The sequence below is a fragment of the Oncorhynchus tshawytscha genome, linkage group LG07 (genome assembly GCF_018296145.1).
Source record: "Oncorhynchus tshawytscha isolate Ot180627B linkage group LG07, Otsh_v2.0, whole genome shotgun sequence".
Classification (NCBI taxonomy): Eukaryota; Metazoa; Chordata; class Actinopteri; order Salmoniformes; family Salmonidae; genus Oncorhynchus; species Oncorhynchus tshawytscha.
In genome coordinates this window covers 47,852,227-47,874,639 of record NC_056435.1, presented here as the reverse complement: position 1 = coordinate 47,874,639, position 22,413 = coordinate 47,852,227, and the positions used below count along the sequence as shown (strand labels likewise).

The window sequence follows — 22,413 nt, the reverse complement described above, 5'->3', positions numbered from 1 at the left end:
TTGTATACCAAGCATGTGACATACAGTTTCATTTGATGTTTACTTAGCAATTAGACAGTCCGACAGAAAGCTAAGCATAGCAGGACAGTTGCATGCAGTTCATGGGACTGCAAAGTCATGATGGAGCTCTCTACCATTACCTCAGTCTTACCCCACCATTGTTTACCACTGCATGACACAGTACATCCACGGATAGTACAGTATAGATGCCCTCAAAGATGACGCCAGAGAGAAATAACTGGTCTATGAAGATGCATCAAGTCAATGGGAACATGTACAGTGAATTCATCTGTTTCTCATATTTTATGTTTTCTTTCTCCCTACCTCTCTCTGTCCCCTGCCTCTTCTCTCTCCCTCTCTGTCCCCTGCCTCTTCTCTCTCCCTCTCTCTCCCTCTCTGTCCCCTGCCTCTTCTCTCTCCCTCTCTGTCCCCTGCCTCTTCTCTCTCCCTCTCTGTCCCCTGCCTCTTCTCTCTCCCTCTCTGTCCCCTGCCTCTTCTCTCTCCCTCTCTGTCCCCTGCCTCTTCTCTCTCCCTCTCTGTCCCCTGCCTCTTCTCTCTCCCTCTCTGTCCCCTGCCTCTTCTCTGTCCCCTGCCTCTTCTCTCTCCCTCTCTGTCCCCTGCCTCTTCTCTCTCCCTCTCTGTGCCTCTGTCTCTTCTCTCTCCCTCTCTCTGCCTCTGTCTCTTCTCTGTCCCTCTGTGCCTCTGCCTCTTCTCTCTCCCTCTCTGTCCCCTGTCTCTTCTCTCTCCCTCTCTGTCCCCTGTCTCTTCTCTCTCCCTCTCTGTCCCCTGTCTCTTCTCTCTCCCTCTCTGTCCCCTGCCTCTTCTCTCTCCCTCTCTGTGCCTCTGTCTCTTCTCTGTCCCTCTCTGTCCTCTCTGTCCTCTGTCTCTTCTCTGTCCCTCTCTGCCCCTGTCTCTTCTCTGTCCCCTGTCCCCTGCCTCTTCTCTCTCCCTCTCTGTGCCTCTGTCTCTTCTCTCTCCCTCTCTGTCCCCTGCCTCTTCTCTCTCCCTCTCTGTGCCTCTGTCTCTTCTTTCTCCCTCTCTGTGCCTCTGTCTCTTCTTTCTCCCTCTCTGTGCCTCTGTCTCTTCTCTCTCCCTCTCTGTGCCTCTGTCTTTTCTCTCTCCCTCTCTGTGCCTCTGTCTCTTCTCTCTCCCTCTCTGTCCCCTGTCTCTTCTCTCTCCCTCTCTGTCCCCTGCCTCTTCTCTCTCCCTCTCTGTCCTCTGTCTCTTCTCTGTCCCTCTCTGCCTCTGTCTCTTCTCTGTCCCCTGTCTCTTCTCTCTCTCCCTCTCTGTCCCCTGCCTCTTCTCTCTCCCTCTCTGTCCCCTGCCTCTTCTCTCTCCCTCTCTGTGCCTCTGTCTCTTCTCTCTCCCTCTCTGTGCCTCTGTCTCTTCTTTCTCCCTCTCTGTGCCTCTGTCTCTTCTCTCTCCCTCTCTGTGCCTCTGTCTCTTCTCTCTCCCTCTCTGTGCCTCTGTCTCTTCTCTCTCCCTCTCTGTGCCTCTGTCTCTTCTCTCTCCCTCTCTGTGCCTCTGTCTCTTCTCTCTCCCTCTCTGTGCCTCTGTCTCTTCTCTCTCCCTCTCTGTGCCTCTGTCTCTTCTCTCTCCCTCTCTGTGCCTCTGTCTCTTCTCTCTCCCTCTCTGTCCCCTGTCTCTTCTCTCTCCCTCTCTGTCCCCTGTCTCTTCTCTCTCCCTCTCTGTCCCCTGTCTCTTCTCTCTCCCTCTCTGTGCCTATGTCTCTTTTTTCCCCCTTCTCTCCTATTCTGTCTGCTGTCCAGATGTGGAGCAGATGGCTATTGACTGGCTGACAGGAAACTTCTACTTTGTGGATGATGTGGACGACCGGATCTTTGTGTGTGACAAGGACGGACAGACGTGTGTCACCCTGCTGGACCAGGAGCTGTACAACCCCAAGGGCATCGCCCTGGACCCCACCATGGGGTGAGGACACACGCAGGCAGGCACGCACATACACTTATGCATAGGTTGTATAGATACACGCCCACTACACACATACACCTTTTAGGGTGTATACTCAGATTGCATACTGTAGGTGTCCATGTTTTGCCTTCCATGTTATGTTAAGTTCCATCCTACTAAATAACATTTATTTGAATTGAATAAATGTACATACCTGTAAAATCCAAACATAAGCATTTCACAAACACATGCTCATACACATTCACACTTACAATGATCCATGCTCCCATTTGTTGGTCAGGGTTGAATAGGCATGTGCTTGCATGGACCCAGTGAGTCACTGAAATACACACTGTGGTCTGTCGGTCTATCCTCTCTCCTTCATCCCATGGGAACAGACCAATGTCCCAAGGACTACAGCTGAGACACACACACACAACCCGCATCACAGTACGTGCATCTAACACACGATAACAGTCCCATGAGAAGCCCAATATTTTGGCCACAGTAGTCTGTCATTGTTACACAACTTAAAACAATGGGCTGGGGGGTGGGTTGAGGTTCGGAGGGGGTTTGAGTTCTCCGAAACACTTGGAAGGTTTCCTTTCCTCTCTGATTAGTACGTGGGCCACTGACTTGAAGTTTTGGGGAGCAGTAATTGAGTGCAGATGTTTCATTTGTGTTGTTCGGGTCTGAGCCCTGAGAGCTCCCGAATCCTGCCTTTCCCCAAAACATTCTACAGTCAGGTTTTCATTTCAGCCCTGACATTTATGACAGGGATCTCAAACGCAATTCCTGGAGGTGTGTGTGTGTGTGTGTGTGTGTGTGTGTGTGTGTGTGTGTGTGTGCAGTTCTTTGTTTTTCATTCCAACCCATTTCCACAGCTATAATTGATTTTGCAGTAATATACTCTGGTATAGTTACTCCAGACTCTTTCCCTGTGATGTTGTCCAGCTGCTGTTAGGGATGACAATAATATTCTTGGCTGTAATTTAGAGATTGTATAATATTAGTAGACAGATTCATTTTTTTTCTAAAATAGTGAAAACAATAAACCTTCTAAGAATTGCATTGTGACTGATTTATCTTTTTCTGGGAGCACATACATCCAATAAATGATTGTTTGATAGTTCCCTTCTGTTTAGGAATCCCAGTGAGAGGCAGAATAAATAAGCTGTAGGGATCAAGACACAATAAAACATCAAGCATTCTAGTTAGGCCCAGGAGGTGTTCCTCTGACCATGTGACCTGACCAGGACAAACTGTTCGCACATGCAGATATTCCTCCATATAGGACTATTCAGCAGGGCTATTCAGCAGGGCTATTCAGCAGGGCTATTCAGCAGGGCTATTCAGCAGGGCTATTCAGCAGGGCTATTCAGCAGGGCTATTCAGCAGGGCTATTCAGCAGGGCTATTCAGCAGGGCTATTCAACTACACATGTTCTAACACCAGTTTGCCCTATACTTACATAGACATGGAAAGTAGGAATTTATTAATGAACCTGTCAATCAATCGTTCACTCTGTCAAAACAGCTGTCGCTCTTCTTCCCTGCAACTCTTACCTACTGTAGCTTGTTGCTGTAACTGACAACATACTCATGCTCAGTCAACTTACCTGCTAAAACACATTTGGAATAAAATTGAATAAATCCATCAATGAATTAGCTAATCACCCATCATCTCTTTCCTCCCAAAGTAAAGTGTTCTTCACAGACTACGGTCAGATCCCCAAGGTGGAGCGTTGTGACATGGATGGTCAGAACCGGACCAAGCTGGTGGACAGTAAGATCGTGTTCCCCCACGGTATCACCCTGGACCTGGTCAACAGGCTGGTCTACTGGGCCGATGCCTACCTGGACTACATAGAGGTGGTGGACTACGAAGGCAAAAACAGACACACCATCATACAGGGCCTGCTGGTGAGGTTATCAACCTGCGACAGACTAGCACACTTCTTCAGGGTTCTGGAACGGAGCATTTAGGAGGGTTTAACATTTAGGAATGTTGCAGATTTTTGGGTTGTTGTGAGGAGCGGAAGGGCATTTCCTTAATTTAGAGTAAAGAGTTTTACATAAGAAGACTTAATAGCTGTGAACTTTACATTCCTTGTTATCCAAGCAGAGTTAAAAACTTAAATCCAAGGTAAATACTTGGTAGCCACTAAAACCAAATTCCCCCATCTATGTAGAGGTTCCTGTGCATTCTCTCCTGTGAGGATCCTCTCTGTCTCCTGCTGCTGTAGTAATGTGGTGCTGTTCAGTGAGCTATGGCCAGAGAGCAGGGAGCTTTTATTAGAGAGCTGATTAATAGGAGTTAAAGCAGAGCTCTGTGGATGGTGCCGTGGCTGGTACCTTTTAAACCTAGCTGTGTATCTGCACAAGTAATGGCCTTCCTTTACTCACTGGACCTGGGGGTACAGCCAACTACACACACACACACACAGCCCCTTTTAATTGTGCGTGTGCGTGCGCTATCAAGTCTGTGTGTATACAACCAGGTGTGTGTGATTGCCATCAATGGCAGTTTAAAGTCTGTGGATGGTTATTGATGGTGAGGGTACAGGCACTATTGCAGAGGCCATGTGTTTTATTCCTTCCCCAGCCTGATCTTAATGGATGCTAGTCACTCTGATCTGAAGAGCTGATCAACCACCACTTTCATCTATTTCACTTTAGTGCTGTTTACTGGGACAGTGAGGTCGGCTTTCTTCTCCTCACAGATGGATATGTTTGTTTAGACCTGTTAGAGTGTGTTATGGGAAATGGAGGCCTGAGTCAGGCTATGGGTCATTTGGGATTCTGAATCAGCTGTATAGTGTTGGGTTCCATACATACTGAGTGAATGGGTGTTCAAGTGGAATTCTGTATTGATTGTGGTTTTTGGTTCTTTGTCACTCATTCTTTCTTCCTCGCTCTCCCTCCTCCCATCAATCTCTCCCTCCTCCCCCTCTCCCAGATTGAGCACCTGTACAGTCTGACAGTGTTTGAGAACTACCTGTATGCCACTAACTCAGGCAGCGCCAACATGCAGCCTAAGACCAGTGTGATCAGAGTGAACCGCTTCAACAGCTCTGACTACCAGGTGGTGACCCGCGTCGACAAGGGAGGAGCCCTGCACGTCTACCACCAGAGACGACAGCCGCCAGGTAATTGTTATAGGGTTCTATATTCTATGCTGCCTGCACATATTGTCAAATCAATTCTATATTTAACCCACCAACATAGTGGTATAGTTGAAATTCACTCAGAAATCTCCTCTCCTCCAGTGCGTAGCCATGCATGTGAGCCAGACCAGTTTGGGAAAGCTGGAGGCTGCTCTGACTTCTGCCTACTGGGGAACAGCCATAAGACCCGTACCTGCCGCTGTCGCTCTGGATTCAGTCTGGGGGGTGACGGGAAGTCCTGCAAGAGTAAGTACCATATAGCCAATCCCCTCTCAGATACTCCACAGTACAGCCAATTATCTGTTAGGCACTTTACAAAAGAAGACAATAAAATGTTTCATTATGAAGCCAATCTGCTCTGAAATACAACAACCCATTCCTACGGCAGGTAGTGGTTAGAGCGCTGGGCCATTAACCAAAAGGTTTCTGGATCTAATCCCCGAGCTGACAAGGTAAAAATCTGTTCTCCCACTGAGCAAGGCAGTTAATTCACTGTTCCCCGGGCGCCGAAGACGTGGATGTCGAATAAGGCTACATCTCCTCAAATCTGACCAGTAGACTGACTTGCATGACATTGACAGCTAGCCTCCCTAATCAATATCTACATGCTTGAAGCCTACACTATAACTGTGAAGTGGAGGCAGACATCGATTCTGTTAATGACCCTGTGCCAATGGCAGTGAAGGTCGAATCAGGACAACTGAGCTAAGGCCTGGGAGACTCATAATAAGCAGTATTTTCTGAGTTGACTACTTTTGTCTGCGTAGTAACAAAGTACAACTCCCTCCTTGATTGATTCAGCTTGCCTGAGAGGTGTGTATTAATATTCTATGCGGATATGAAAGCAACCACATATTGATCTGTTTCTTGACAACCATAGGTGCCCTTGAAACCACACCATTGCCGATAGATTCAGCCACAACCTATTCCGTCCACTACACCATATGGAACAAGTCGTCAAATGTGAATTAGAATTATTGAAAATACCTTACATTCTCGTGACGTTTCCGGGGTTATGCTTCTCTTGCACAGTTTTTATTAGTTTAATCAATGCAAATGATATGGGGCAGTGCTATTTACAGTGTTACAGAATTTTAACTGTCAATTCTTTGGAGAAGATATTCATTACTAGACAGAGGAAAGGCAGGAATTGTGAAGGTGATTGGAATCCTATGGATGTTATTTAATGGTAAAGGCCTCATCAATGCTCTCCTCCTCTTCCTGTTTTGTCTGTCTGTTTATAGCATTGTAGTGTGATTTGAAATAGTTTCAGAAGCTACCTCTCATGAGAAGGTTGGCCGGACTCGATTATGCGTTTTTATGAGTTTACAGGCCAGGGCCTGTCCTTTGCCTAATTAGATGTAATGCATAAGTTTAGGTGGACATGGGGGTCTGATCTGAGATCAGCACTCCTACTCTGAGACGCTTTATTTATGAATACAGGCCCAGTAAGTCCTCTCTCTCCCATGTTTTTGTTTTTTTCCAGAGCCGGAGCATGAGCTGTTCCTGGTGTATGGTAAAGGTCGTCCAGGGGTCATCCGAGGCATGGACATGAATGCTAAGGTCCCAGATGAGTACATGATCCCCATAGAGAACCTGATGAACCCCAGAGCCCTGGACTTCCACTCAGAGAGTGACTTCATATATTTCGCTGACGCCACCAGCTACCTCATCGGCCGCCAAAAGATCGACGGCACAGAGAGGGACACCATCCTGAAGGACGGTACAGTAACTGCCTTGCATGGTGGCCATTTTGGGGCATCATTGCTGTAATGGAGAGTAGTGGCCATTATGGCTCCAAAATCATGCTAGCAATGTGTCTTGGTAGTTTCTGCTGTTAGTGGCAAGGTGGCCGTTTTGGATCTACCATGTCAAGTTTTGTGGTGTATAATAGGGCAACTGGCCTCTCACCACCTGTTCCTCTGTGTTCTAGGAATCCACACAGTGGAGGGTATAGCGGTGGACTGGATGGCTGATAACCTGTACTGGACGGACGATGGGCCCAAGAAGACCATCAGTGTGGCCAAGCTGGAGAAGGCTTCCCAGGCCCGCAGGACTCTCATCGAGGGCAAGATGACCCACCCCCGCGCCATTGTAGTGGACCCCCTACATGGGTGAGAGAAGGAAGGAGGGAGGGAGAAAGGAAAGAGGGAGGGAGAGGAGGACTTGGGATGGAGTGATGCATAGAAGAGTAGGTAATGGTGGTTTTGGGATGGGGGACTTTGTTTGGGGGAGGGGATGTTGGGGTGAGAGAGTGTGAAGGATTAGGCATGCCAGAGGTTTTACTGCCATTAGCAGTAAAGTGTTACTGTCTGCGTGGTGGGACTGTCTGCTTCTTAATAGATTATTTAGATATTCTGCTGAGCCTTTCCCATGGGTGTGGGATGTGGCTGGAAGATGATTGGAAAGTTGACCCTGGGGTGTGTGGGTTTCTGTCTGTGTGTGTGTGTGTCCATGTTTGTTTGTGCATTTATACGTGAGTACGTACATGCATACCGGTGTGTGGGGATGAGAACAAAGCAGATGGTCGGCTGTTGGTATATTTTCCTGTCACTGATCCACCACTTTCTGCTCACAGCACCTTTAACCAATTATATCCCGCAAGTGTGTGTGTGTGCGCATTGCTTTTGTATGACCCATTTGTTTAGTCTCTTTTCTTTTCTATGGGAGAAGGGGGAGCGTCTTCATCGTGGTTTGTGAAAACGTAACAAAATGATTACAAAAGTTCAAATGAAGTCAGCATATTCACAGCCAGACTCGGACACTCCCCTGTGACCTGCGTAGTGTGTGTGTGTGTGGGAAATAATAGAGTTCTACTCAATGTCCCCTGGGGCAGAATAGCCCGGTCACGACGGACCAAAACACGTGTACCCCCTGCTCATCCCCCTCTCTCTCCCCAGGTGGATGTACTGGACAGACTGGGAGGAGGACCCTAAGGAGAGTAAGAGAGGGAAGATCGAGCGGGCCTGGATGGACGGTTCTAACAGGAACGTGTTCCTTACCAGTAAGATGGTCCTGTGGCCCAACGGTCTAAGTCTGGACATCCCACAGGGAATCCTGTACTGGGTGGACGCGTACTACGACCGCATCGAGATGGTCTACCTTAACAACACTGAACGCAAGGTCAGTCAGACTGGTCACTAGCCCTAAAACTAACCCTAACCCTACTACGACCGCATCTGTGTTGTCTACAGTACCTCAACAACTCAGAATGCATTTTTAATTATTTAATTAATTTTAACCAGGTAGGCCAGTTCAGAAGAAGTTCTCATTTACAACTGCGACCTGGCCAAGATAAAGCAAAGCAGTGCGACAAAAATAACAGAGTTACACATGGGATAAACAAATGTACGCTCAATAACACAATAGAAAAATCTGTATACAGGATGTGCAAATGAGGTAAGGCTATAAATAGGCCAATAGTGGCAAAGTAATTACAATTTAGAAATGTACACTGGAGTGATAGATGTGCAGATGAGGATGTGCAAGTAGAAATACTGGTGTGCAAAAGAGCAGAAAATCAAATATGAGGATGAGGTAGGTAGTTGGTTGGATGGGCTATTTACAGATGGACTGTGTACAGCTGCAGCGATCGGTAAGCTGCTCTGACCGCTGATGCTTAAAGTTAGTGAGGGAGATATAAGTTTCCAATTTCAGTGATTTTTGCTATTAGTTCCAGTCATTGGCAGCAGAGAACTGGAAGGAAAGGCAGCTAAAGGTGGTGTTGGCTTTGGGGATGACCAGTGAAATATACCTGCTAGAGCGTGTGCTATGGGTGGGTGTTCCTATGGTGACCAGTGAGCTAAGGTGGAGCTTTACCTAGCAAAGACTTATAGATGACCTTGAGCCAGTGGTTTTGGCGACGAATATGTAGCGAGGACCAGCCAACGAGAGCATACAGGTCATAGAGATGAGTAGTATATGGAGCTTTGGTGACAAAACGGATGGCACTGTGATAGACTGCATCCAATTTGATGAGTAGTGTTGGAGGCTATTTTGTAAATGACATCGCCGAAGTCAAGGATCGGTAGGATAGTCAGTTTTACACGGGTATATTTGGCAGCATGAGTGAAGGAGGCTTTGTTGCAAAATTATATTTAATTTTGGATTCGAGATGCTTAATATGAGTGTAAGGAGAGTTTAGAGTCTAGCCAGACACCTAGGTATTTATAGTTGTCCACAAGTCGGAACCGTCCAGAGTGGTGATGCTAGTCGGGCGGGCGGGTGCAGGTAGCGTTTGGATGAAGAGCATGCATTTAGTTTTACTAGCATTTAAGAGCAGTTGGAGGAAATGGAAGGAGTGTTGTATGGCTTTGAAGCTCATTTGGAGGTTTGTTAGCACTGTGTCCAAAGAAGGGTCAGATGTGTACAGTATGGTGCCGTCTGCGTAGAGGTGGATCAAAGAATCGCCCTCAGCAAGAGCGACATCATTGATATGTACAGAGAAAAGAGTTGGCCTGAGATTTGAACCCTGTGGCACCCCCATAGAGACTGCCAGATGTCCGGACAACATGCCCTCCGATTTGACACACTGAACTCTATCTGAGAAGTTAGTGAACCAGGCGAGGCAGTCATTAGAGAAACCAAGGCTGTTGAGTCTGCCAATTAAGAATACGGTGATTGACAGAGTCGAAAGCCTTTGCCAGGTCGTTGAAGATGGCTGCTCAGTACTGTCTTATTGGTGGTGGTTATGATATAGTTTATGACCTTGAGCGTGGCTGAAGTGCACCCGTGACCAGCTCAGAAGCCGAATTGCATAGCGGAGAAGTTACGGTGATTTCGAAATGATCGGTGATCTGTTTGTTCACTTGGCTTTCGAAGACTTTAGAAAGGCAGGATGGATATAGGTCTGTAACATTTTGGGTCTAGAGTGTCTCCCCTTTTGAGAAGGGGGATGACTGCTGCCGCTTTCCAATCTGTAGGAATCTGGTGATACGAAAGAGAGGTTGAACAGACTAGTAATAGGGGTTGCAACAATGGCGGTGGATAATTTTATCAGAACATCAACTGTCTGGATTTGGGTGAAGCAGAAGTGTGGGGGTTTGGGCCAGTTGCTGGGGGGTATAGAGCTGTTGGCCGGGGTTGGGGTAGCCAGGTGGAAAGCATGGCCAGCCAAAGGGAGATGCTTATTGAAACTTTTGGTTATCGTGGATGCATGGGTGGTGACAGTGTTTCCTAACCTCAGTGCTGGGAGGAGGTGCTCTTATTCTCCATGGACTTTACAGTGTCCCAAAACTTTGTGGAATTTGTGCTGCAGGATGTAAATTTCTGTTTGAAAAAGCTTGCCTTTACTTTCCTAACTGACTGTGTGTATTGGTTCCTGCCTTCCCTGAAAAGTTTCATATTGCGGGGACTATTCGATGCTAGTGCAGAACTCCACAGGGTGTTTTTGTGCTGGTCAAGGGCAGTCAAGTCTGGAGTGAACCAAGGGCTATATCTGTTCTTAGTTCTACATTTTTTAAATAGGGCATGCTTATTTAAGTTGTTGAGGAAAACACTTTTAAAGATCAACCAGGCATCCTATACTGGTGGGATGAGGTCATTATCCTTCCAGGATACCCGGGCCAGGTTGATTAGAAAGGCCTGCTCGCAGAAGTGTTTTAGGGAGCCTTTGACAGTGATGAGGGGTGGTCGTTTGACCGCGGATCCATAACGGACGTAGGCAATGAGGCAGTGATCGCTGAGATCCTGGTTGAAAACAGCAGAGGTGTATATAGAGATCCATACCACATTGGGTGAGGCGGGTTGCAGGAAGGTATATTTAATTCGAAATGGAAAAAAGAGATCGAAATATCATGAAATGTATACTAAAAACAACAAAAAATGTATATTTACATGGGTCAAAAACAAACACGTCTTACTGCTACGCCATCTTGGATTTGGATAAGTCAGACTGATTCCTAGCCCAGTCAGTCAGACTGATTCCTAGCCCAGTCAGTCAGACTGGTTACTAGCCCTAAAACCAACCCTAACCCTACAGACCGCATCTGTTGTCTACAGTACCTCAACAACTCAGAACGCAAGGTCAGCACATGACAAATGTTACCATGATAATGTATAACTAGAATAAGTAATAAAGTTGATATAACACATCAAGTGAGATTTGTAGTACAGTATAATATTGTGCAGTTACTGTGATCAGTGGTGAGACTACATAATGATACTGTAGTTGTCATAGGGATTATCTGAGGGTTTATTGGATATGCAGTCTCTGAGTGTACTGGACACATCAACACCTGTATTGTGTTATCAGACGGTATATGAGGGTCAGGAGTTGAACCACGCCTTCGGCCTGTGTCACTACAAACACTTCCTGTTCTGGAACGAGTACCGCAGTGGCAGCATCTACAAATTGGACCAGGTTACCAAGACAGTTTCCCTGCTCCGCAACGAACGACCACCCATCTTCGAGATCCGCATGTATGACGCCCAGCAGCAGCAAGGTACAGGACACTAGTCTGTTCATCCATCTATTCACCTACCCTTCTATCTATCTATCCATCCATCCCCTTAGATAATACACATTAATGTCTGCACTTATCTCTCTCCTCCTTCGCTCGCCCTCTGGCTCGCTGTCTGGCTCGCTCGCTCGCTCTCTGTCTGTCTGTCTGTCTGTCTGGCTCGCTCGCTCGCTCGCTCTCTGTCTGTCTGTCTGTCTGTCTGGCTCCCTCGCTCTCTGTCTGTCTGGCTCCCTCGCTCTCTGTCTGTCTGGCTCGCTAACTCGCTCTCTCTGTCTGTCTGGCTCGCTAACTCGCTCTCTCTGTCTGTCTGGCTCGCTAACTCGCTCTGTCTGTCTGGCTCGCTAACTCGCTCTGTCTGTCTGGCTCGCTAACTCGCTCTCTCTGTCTGTCTGGCTCGCTAACTCGCTCTCTCTGTCTGTCTGGCTCGCTAACTCGCTCTCTCTGTCTGTCTGGCTCGCTAACTCGCTCTCTCTGTCTGTCTGGCTCGCTAACTCTCTCTGTCTGTCTGGCTCGCTAACTCGCTCTCTCTGTCTGGCTCGTCTGGCTCTCTCTGTCTGTCTGGCTCGCTAACTCGCTCTCTCTGTCTGTCTGGCTCGCTAACTCTGTCGCTCTGTCTGTCTGTCTGGCTCGCTAACTCGCTCTCTGTCTGTCTGGCTGGCTCGCTCGCTCGCTCTCTGTCTGGCTCGCTCGCTCGCTCTCTGTCTGGCTGGCTGGCTCGCTCTCTGGCTGGCTGGCTCGCTCTCTGTCTGTCTGGCTGGCTCGCTCTCTCTCTGTCTGGCTGGCTCGCTCTGGCTCTCTGTCTGGCTGGCTCGCTCTCTCTCTGTCTGGCTGGCTCTCTCTCTGTCTGGCTGGCTCGCTCTCTCTCTGTCTGGCTGGCTCGCTCTCTCTCTGTCTGGCTGGCTCGCTCTCTCTCTCTGGCTGGCTGGCGCTCACTCTCTGGCTGGCTCGCTCTCTCTGGCTGGCTCTGTCTGTCTGTCTGGCTGGCTCGCTGGCTGGCTGGCTGGCTCGCTCTGCTCTCTCGCTCTCTCTGTCTGGCTCGCTCGCTCTCTGTCTGGCTCGCTCGCTCTCTCGCTCGCTCGCTCTGTCTCGCTCGCTCTCTCTGTCTGTCTGGCTCGCTCGCTCTCTCTCTCTGTCTGTCTGGCTCGCTCGCTCTCTGGCTCGCTCGCTCGCTCTCTGTCTGGCTCGCTCGCTCTCTGTCTGGCTCGCTCGCTCTCTGTCTACAGGTTCTAATGCGTGTCGTGTGAATAACGGGGGCTGCAGTAGTCTGTGTCTGGCCATCCCTGATGGGAGGCAGTGTGCCTGTGCAGAGGACCAACAACTGGATGCCAGAGACAACACCAGCTGTAAAGGTGAGAGGTCAGGGAGCAGGGGTCTAAATTCAAATCAAATTTTATTTGTCACATACACATGGTTAGCAGATGCTTAATGCGAATGTAGCGAAATGCTTGTGCTTCTAATTCCGACCATGCAGTAATATCTAACAACAATATACTCTCATAATGTGTATGTGCGTGTGTGTGATAAATCATATGGAAGGGAATTTTTTAGAGATTAGCCTAGGATGAAACGGTCTATTTCAAAGTTGAACTGTGTGTGTGTGAGGGAGGGAGAGCGAGAGAACAATTGTGTGTGTATATAGTATGCAAATTGAAATCCTTCTTACTCATGGAGCAGTCAGCCCAGATTTTGGTGTTGTGGAGAGGGGCGGGATTAGGGACTGACAGTAGTCCTGACACATACTGGGCTCATGTTGGCTCACTGCTCTGACAGGGTTTGTGTTTGTTGTGGACTGCTGAGATGTGACAGAATATTAGCTAGTATCTCACTGTCCCGCCCCACTCATTTAGCTTTGTTGGGGAAATGTGTTATTTGAATGCTCAACTTCTCGCTCTCACGCTCTCTCTCTCACGCTCTCTCTCACGCTCTCTCTCACGCTCTCTCTCTCTCCCCAGTCAATCCGTCCTACATCCCTCCTCCTCAGTGTCAGCCCGGGGAGTTTGCCTGTAAGAACAACCGCTGTATCCAGGAGCGATGGAAGTGTGACGGTGACAACGACTGTCTGGACAGCAGTGACGAGGCCCCTGAGCTCTGCCGTGAGTTTACAGACACTGATTGTAGAACGGCTACCTTTCGCATGTATTTTTGTGTGTGTGAGGGGGGATGTTGGTGGTTCTGTAAAAAGCTTGGCTTGTTCGTAGTCAGATTGCAGACAGGTTCCACTTCCAGACAAAACACAAGCCTAGTCTGTCTGTCTGTCTCCTACACTCTGTACCCCTGCTCTCCCCCTCTATCCTTCCTCCATACTCCCTTTTCCTTCTCTCCCCGTCCCTCCCTCCAGACCAGCACACCTGTCCCGCTGATAAGTTTAAGTGTCAGAACAACCGCTGTATCCCGCTGCGCTGGCTGTGTGATGGAGACAACGACTGTGGCAAAGACGAGGATGAGTCCAACACCACCTGCTCTGGTAGGACGTTCAGACGTACACACACACTGTTGCATATGGTGCACACACAATACGTAACACACTCATACACACATTCTGTACAGACACACACTTTATTTTCTTTCTTTTCTCTTTCCCTGTCTTCTCTCTCTCGGTCGTTCTGTCTCTGTCTCGGTCTCTCTCTCTTTAGTACACATCATTCAGACAATGGTTGTTGAGGGCTGACCTTTCTCTCAGCCTCGCCCAGTGTACATGGACTGTAGTCTCAATGCTCAAAATGCCATTTGCCATTTGTGGTCGCTGTATCCCAACTACTTTTATAATATTTCAAAGGACAACCTCTTAACATCCTATTGGAGTCGTTCTCCTGGGGAGAACTGTTTAGTAATCTCAATGCCTCCCCCAACTCCTACCTTCAGCTCGCACCTGCCCCCCAAACCAGTACTCGTGTGCCAGTGGTCGCTGTATCCCAATCTCCTGGACATGTGACCTGGACGATGACTGTGGGGACCGCTCAGACGAGCCTGCATCATGTGGTGGGTCACCTGCCTCACTGTCACCTTTGACCCCTTGACCCTTATGTTTCAACACAGAACATTATCTTCCAATAAAAGACTAAACACGATACCCATATCACTGAAACCCAGGCCCACAGGGAGGCCGGGAACTATAATGGGTATAGCAGATAAAGTAGTTAGTTACTGCTGGGTTCTTTCTCTTCCATTCTCTCTTTCTCTCTCTCCATCCAGCCTACCCAACCTGTTTCCCTCTCACCCAGTTCACCTGCAATAACGGACGTTGCATCAACATCAACTGGCGCTGTGACAATGGTACGTGTCCCTCCTCCTCATCTTCGTCCTACTGTGTGTGCTTGTATCTCCCAGTCATTATCAGATGTATCACTGGCTCGTTGCTACGTCATTTTATGTCCTCATACCTCCTTGCTACAGCTTTCTTTTCTCTATTTGGTATATTGTGTCTTCTGTTGTTGTTCCATGTGTGTTGTTGTCGTGCCATGCGCCCACTCCGCTGTCTCTCCGTTGGTTTCTTTGTTTCAGAAAGTGATTGTGGGGACGGCTCTGATGAGTTGAATTGTCCGAACCCGACTGGTTAGAGCATACAGTCGTGGCCAAAAGTTTTGAGAATGACACAAATATTAATTTCCACAAAGTCTGCTGCCTCAGGGTCTTTAGATATTTTTGTCAGATGTTACTATACAATACTGAAGTATAATTACAAGCATTTCATAAGTGTCAAAGGATAATTACATGACGTTGATGCAAAGAGTCAATATTTGCAGTGTTGACCCTTCTTTTTCAAGACCTCTGCAATCCACCCTGGCATGCTGTCAATTAACTTCTGAGCCACATCCTGACTGATGGCAGCCCATTCTTGCATAATCAATGCTTGGAGTTTGTCAGAATTTGAGCCACTTAGTTATCACTTTTGCTTTATTGCAGGGTGCTCCATCATGCTGGAAAAGGCATTGTTCGTCACCAAACTGTTCCTGGATGGTTGGGAGAAGTTGCTCTCAAAGAATGGTACCAACACATCCTCCATTCATGGCTGTGTTCTTAGGCAAAATTGTGAGTGAGCCCACTCCCTTGGCTGAGAAGCAACCCCACACATGAATGGTCTCAGGATGCTTTACTGTTGGCATGACACAGGACTGATGGTAGCGCTCACCTTGTCTTCTCCGGACAAGCTTTTTTTCCGGATGCACCAAACAATCGGAAAGGTGATTCATCTGAGAAAATGACTTTACCCCAGTCCTCAGCAGTCCAATCCCTCTACCTTTTGCAGAATATCAGTTTGTCCCTGATGTTTTTCCTGGAGAGAAGTGACTTCTTTGCTGCCCTTCTTGACACTAGGCCATCCTCCAAAAGCCTTCACCTCACTGTGCGTGCAGATGCACTCACACCTGCCTGCTGCCATTCCTAAGCAAGCTCTGTACTGGTGGTGCCCCGATCCCGCAGCTGAATCAACTTTAGGAGACGGTCCTGGCGCTTTCTGGAATTTCTTGGGTGCCCTGAAGCCTTCTTCACAACAATTGAACCGCTCTCCTTGAAGATCTTGATGATCCGATAAATGGTTGATTTAGGTGCAATCATACTGGCAGCAATATCCTTGCCTGTGAAGCCCTTTTTGTGCAAAGCAATGATGACGGCACGCGTTTCCTTGCAGGTAACCATGTTTGACAGAGGAAGAACAATGATTCCAAGCACCACGCTCCTTTTTAAGCGTCCAGTCTGTTATTCAAACTCAATCAGCATGACAGAGTGATCTCCATCCTTGCAGACTTTGTGAAAATGTATATTTGTGTCATTCTCCAAAGTTTTGGCCACGACTGTAGATCAACATGCACCACAGCCAACGCTGGAGGCTAACTAGGGCTCGCTAGGGGGGGCCAGAGGGAGGGGGGAGACATGCTACTGTAGAGAGAACCAGGGCTGCTACCCTTCTAACAGCAGCTTTACCCTTAACAGTAGTTCATTATGAATCTCAATTCAATGATAATGGAGGCTCTTGCTGCTTCTACTTATGCAGTAGAAATACATGTTCTATTGTAGTTGGATTGGACAAGAATCAAAGACCGAGAAAACAGGTTGTTTGTGGTGGTGAGGTATTATCATTAGTGAGGAACAACCAATTAGAATATCTGTAATAGTGTGCTTGCTGTCTATTTATCTGACAGTGGACAATATTAAGTTACCAGAAGAACCTCCCTGTTAGAAGTGCTTAGATAAGGAAGGGTTTGGGGAAGCATCTCCTCTGCTGCCAAGCTCAATGTATCAGTGCTGGGTACATTCACTCATGGTGCATGTGCAGTTTCTGTGATTATTTTACCCTTCTCTTTTTTTCTCACATTGAAATGAATTTGTAAACGTACTTAAGTGTTTTGTATGTGAGTATGTATTTTATGTTGTGGAGAGTAATGGGAATTGCATTGTGAACAATAGTTCTCTAACAGCTATTTACTTTAACTCGAATGTTGTCTGAGTGTAGAGATCACGGATATTGACAGTTCTTCGTAACTAACATAAATCACCAGGTACATATAACCTGGGTGATTTGTTTTAGCCTTTCCTTATAGTCCGTGTATGTTGTGTGTCTGACTGGTGTGATGTGGAGGTTTGACTGTGTTTTCCTTACAGACAACGACTGTGGGGACAACAGTGATGAGGCAGGCTGCAGCCATTCCTGCTCCAGCGCCCAGTTCAAGTGTAACAGCGGCCGCTGTATCTCCAACTACTGGACCTGCGACGGGGACAATGACTGTGGAGACTACAGCGACGAGACCCACGCCAACTGCACCAATCAGGGTGAGTGTCAGCTCAGTAACCCACCAACCGGGACAACTTAATGCTATATTACTGTGTGTGCTATAGGCTACTTAAATGACAGCGATTGACTGTTTGAAACCTCAGTACTTCATGCCCCAAGCAGTGCAACAGACATGTAATTACATCATTAACACTACTTTACCCATCTCTCCATCTAGCCTTCTAACATATTATTAAGACTTGGGGAAACAACCTCACTATCTGTACTCCAAACACTGTATCTGATTATGTCCTGCAGTGTGTTGTTTACTTGGTAGAGAATTCTAGAAGGCCTCACCTGAAAATTCAACTTTCCTGTGGTCAACTCCAAACCACTTTATTACTTTTGTTGCGTAGGATCTGAACCAAAAGAAACAAAGTATTTGATGAGAAACCGAAAAGTTCATATGATAGACTATCGGTGGAGTTTTGGGTAAGCATATCTTTATCTGCCACCTACACTGTGGCCTGTAACCAGAGAACTAGGATCCCAGCCAGCCTGCTTCTCCCTCCCATGTGGTGCTGGCTAATGGGCTTGTCCAGGTTTGGCTCCCCCCGCAGTGCACAGGGAATGCTGAGGTTTTAATGGTCAGAGGGCAGGCAGGTAGAATGCCTCAGGAAGAGCTTTCACACAGATCATTTAAACAAATGCGCACACACACTCATGCTCATACACATATACACCTTCACAATGAAACAGACTTGGGCCTTTTCTCATTTTGGAAAAGTCTGTCCTCCATCTTCTCACCTCTGTCCTCTCTTCTCCATGACCCGGAAACCAAATAAGTGGTTGAGTGTAGAGGTCGACCGATTATGATTTTTCAACGAAGATACCGATTATTGGAGGCCCAAAAAAGCCGCTACCGATTAATCGGCCGATTTTGTATTCTTTTATTGTTTTTTAAATTTGTTATTATTTTTTTAATAAATGTATTTATTTGTAATAATGACAATTGAATGAACACTTTTATTTTAACTTAATCAGGCTAAATCAATCAGGCTAAATCAAATCAATTTAGCCTCAAATAAATAATGAAACATAAATAATGAAACATGTTCAATTTGGTTTAAATAATGCATGAGACATTTTCATCCTAGCCTTTGATGGTTTTTGTGACTGCACTTGAAGAAACGTTCACAAAGTTCTTGAAATGTTCAGGACTGACTGACCTTCATGTATTAAAGTAATGATGGACTGTCATTTCTCTTTTCTTATTTGAGCTGTTCTTGCCATAATATGGACTTGCTCTTTTACCAAATAGGGTTATCTTATGTATACCACCTCTACCTTGTCACAGCACAACTGATTGACTCAAACGCATTACGAAGGTAAATTAACTTTTCACAAGGCACACCTGTTAATTGAAATGCATTCCAGGTGACAACCTCATGAAGCTGGTTGAGAGAATGACAAGAGTGTGCAAAGCTGTCATCAAGACAAAGGGTGAATACTTTGAAGAATCTCAAATATAAAATATGTTTTGATTTAACACTTTAGTTTATTTCATAGTTTTGATGTCTTTACTATTATTCTGGCTCCCGAGTGGCGCAGCTGTCTAAGGCACTGCATCTTAGTGCTAGAGGCGTCACTACAGACCCTGATTCAATTCCAGGCAGTATCACAACAGGCTGGGTTTGGGAGTCCCATAGGGCAGCGCACAATTGTGCATTTTTATTGTTCAGAAATGTGGTGGGTACTCTCTTCGTTCGCTGGACTTTATCCTGCTAACTGTTCCAAATGTCCGAACTGAATTTGGTAAAAGGGCTTTTATGTACTCTGTGCCATCGTCTTGGAACACCTTACAAAATAATTTGAAACTGTAAGAACTTGTCCCGATTTGGTGTTTTTAAATCACTGACGAAGGATTTTGAGGCTGATTCCCTGACCTGTCAATGTTTTTAATTTGCTGTTTTATACTCTTGTGAAGTCAATAGTTTTTACTAGATTACTTGTAGTTTTTAATGTTGTCTGTCTGTAATTTTTCTGTAATGACTTGGTGCTGCCTATCTTGGCCAGGGCGCTCTTGAAAAAGAGATTTTAATCTCAATGAGCCATTCCTGATTAAATAAATAAATAAAATACAATTGCCCCGGCGTCGCCAGGGTAGGCCATCATTGACTTGCCTAGTTAAATGAAGCTTAAATAAAATCAAATCTACAATGTAGAAAATAGTACAAATAAAGAAAAACCCTGGAATGAGTAGGTGTCCAAACCTTTGACTGATACTTGTACCTTATTCAGACCCTTTGCTGTGAGACTCAAAATTGAGATCAGGTGTGTCCTGTTTTCATCCTTGATGTTTCTAAAACTTGATTGGAATCCACCTGTGGTAAATTCAATTGATTAGACATGAAAGTCACACACCTGTCTATATAAGGACCCACAGTTGACCTTGCATGTCAGAGCAAAAACTAAGCCATAAGGTCGAAGGAATTCTCTGTAGAGCTCAGAGTTAGGATTGTGTCAAGGCACAGATCTGGGGAAAGGGTACTAAAAATGTCTGCAGTATTGAAGGTCCCCAAGAACACAGTGCCGTCGATCGTTCTTAAATGGAAGGAGTTTAGAACCACCAAGACTCTTCCTTGATCTGGCCTCCTGGCCAAACTAAGCAATCGGGGTAGAAGGGCCTTGTTCAGGGAGGTGACCAAGAACCTGATGGTCACACTGATGGAGCTCCAGTGTTACTCTGTGGAGATGGGAGAACCTTCCAGAAAGACAACCATTTCTGCAGCACTCCACCAATCAGGCCTTTATGGTAGTGGCCAGACGGAAGCACATGACAGGCCGCTTGAAGTTGGCCAACTGGCACCTAAAGACTCCCAGTCCATGAGAGACAAGATTCTCTGGTCTGATGAAACCAAGATTGAACTCTTTGGCCTGAATGCCAAACGTCACGTCTGGATGAAACCTGGCACCATCCCTACTGTGAAGCATGGTGGTGGCAGCATCATGCTGTGGGGATGTTTTTCAGCAGCAGGGACTGGGAGACTAGTCAGGGTTGAGGGAAAGATAAATGGAGCAAATTACAGAGAGATCCTTGATGAAAACCTGCTCCAGAGTGCTCAGAACCTGACTGGGGGGAAGGTTCACCTTCCAACAGGACAACAAGCCTAAGCACATAGCCAAGACAATGCATGAGCGGCTTCGGGACAAGCACGGGTGTGCCAAGGTTGTAGCGTCATACCCAAGAAGACTCGAGGCTGTAATCTCTGTCAAAGGTGCTTCAACAATGTATTGAGTAAAGGGTCTGAATACTTAAGTAAATGTGATATTTATTTTTTTATATACTTTTGCAAACATTTCTAAACATTTCCGACAAACAAATCTGGGTATGGCGGATGCCAGGAGAGCGCTAACTGCCCGAATGCATACTATAGGGCAAACTAAAGTTTGGTGGAGGAGGAATAATTCCAATGAAGAGAAATCTTAACGCTACAGCATACGATGACATTCTAGCCGATTCTGTGCTTCTAAGTGTGTGGCACACACACACACAGTCTATGGTGAATACACACATGCATGCGTGATCGCATACGCACGCACACATCTACCTTCACACCTCATTGACCTTTGATGTCTGAGTCTTTCAGTGATTCCCTTAATCACCAATGTCACTGATGGTTCTATTGGTAATCCACCGGAGCCTGGCCTCTGTGTGAAAGCTGTACCCTTCAGTGCTCTGCATCAGCCTGACATTGTGGCACTGCCAACACGTGGCTCATGGGCGTCTCTGGGTCATTTATTTCCAATAATTTAGCCGTACCAGGTTGTAAGTTGAATGATGTGATTTGATGTATTGTGTGTGCATAAATGGAGCACACCATCTTTGTCTCATGGAATTGTCAAGCCTCTACTAACCTCTGAGGTCCACAACACATGCCAAAACCATAGCCGTCGTAAGCAATCTGGGTCTGACTATGCCAGCTGTTTATTGATTTTGCAAGTCCCTTTTGATTTTTCATTGAGTGAATAGTGATTTAATTGTGTCCATCACTGAAGCATGATGTTCTGTTAAAATGTGTTCCCTGTGACGGTGTGCTTGTTTCCCATTGGACCAACACAGTGGGAGAGAGGCGAGGTAGTGAATGACTGTGTGCTGTGAGAGCTCTGTCCTAATGAAGCCTGTGATTATGTCATGCTCACTATGACATCATGCAGCATCTTTCTTTACCGTAACTCAAATTCAGCCTGCTCAGAAAACTTCTACAAAATGATGAAAATAAATGAATTCTACAAACAGCAGGGCCCTCAGTTTTTCTTAACGATGTTACTTGACCAAGAAAAAGTTCTAGTTTATAACAAGGGCTCATAGTTCCTGTGATGTTTTGTTACATTTCCTCTGTTCATGTTTAAGTGTTGTTTCAGTGTTATTGTAGAGATGTAAAACTCCTCATCCCCCTCTCCCTCCCCAGCCACGCGTCCTCCTGACGGCTGTCACATGGATGAGTTCCAGTGTCGTATGGACGGTCTGTGCATCCCCATGCGTTGGCGCTGCGACGGGGACACAGACTGCATGGACCTGAGCGACGAGAAGAACTGCGAAGGCGTCACACACACGTGTGACCCCGCCGTCAAGTTTGGTTGCAGGGACTCTGGTGAGGAGAATGGGGATGGTTGTGTCACATCAATAAAGAGCAAATGAGTGGAGTCTAAGTGAGAGAGGAGAGAATGGATGACTGGGTTATTTTCTGGTTGTAAAACATAACTGTAACAATATTGAAATGGGTAGCTTAGCATTATCTGGTGGAGATGAAGGACTGGATTTGGTTTTAGCTGCTGTAAAAAACTGTTTGACATATTTGTTGTTGTGGACAGCGTCTGCCTGTAAGGTCAGACTTCTGACCTTTCCCCTCTGACCTGTCCCCAGCCCGCTGTATCAGTAAGGCCTGGGTGTGCGACGGGGACCGTGATTGTGAGGACAACTCTGATGAAGACAACTGTGAGGCGTTGGTGTGTAAGCTCTCTCACCATGTGTGTGCCAATGACTCCACCATCTGTCTGCCCGCTGAGAAGCTGTGTGACGGCACTGACGACTGCCCCGACGGCTCTGACGAGAAACTCTGTGGTAAGACCTGCTGCTATAAAAAATGACATTACCCATGGTGCAC

General features: G+C 46.7%; 1 protein-coding gene across 3 annotated transcripts in view; it reads left to right on the top strand.

The window, feature by feature from the left end:
* The window catches only part of LOC112254672 (low-density lipoprotein receptor-related protein 1-like), a 164,601-nt gene that overhangs the window by 79,023 nt on the left and 63,165 nt on the right, over positions 1–22,413 (top strand). For all 3 annotated transcript variants that reach the window (XM_042324507.1, XM_042324505.1, XM_042324506.1), the window contains exons 7-22: positions 1,770–1,932; positions 3,611–3,833; positions 4,870–5,059; positions 5,180–5,323; positions 6,564–6,800; positions 7,011–7,191; positions 7,978–8,200; positions 11,331–11,520; positions 12,762–12,887; positions 13,491–13,631; positions 13,877–14,002; positions 14,401–14,517; positions 14,731–14,811; positions 17,137–17,304; positions 21,718–21,900; positions 22,173–22,370. In XM_042324507.1, coding sequence (XP_042180441.1) covers positions 1,770–1,932; positions 3,611–3,833; positions 4,870–5,059; positions 5,180–5,323; positions 6,564–6,800; positions 7,011–7,191; positions 7,978–8,200; positions 11,331–11,520; positions 12,762–12,887; positions 13,491–13,631; positions 13,877–14,002; positions 14,401–14,517; positions 14,731–14,811; positions 17,137–17,304; positions 21,718–21,900; positions 22,173–22,370 — 2,691 coding nt within the window. The remainder of the gene's footprint in view (positions 1–1,769; positions 1,933–3,610; positions 3,834–4,869; positions 5,060–5,179; positions 5,324–6,563; positions 6,801–7,010; positions 7,192–7,977; positions 8,201–11,330; positions 11,521–12,761; positions 12,888–13,490; positions 13,632–13,876; positions 14,003–14,400; positions 14,518–14,730; positions 14,812–17,136; positions 17,305–21,717; positions 21,901–22,172; positions 22,371–22,413) is intronic.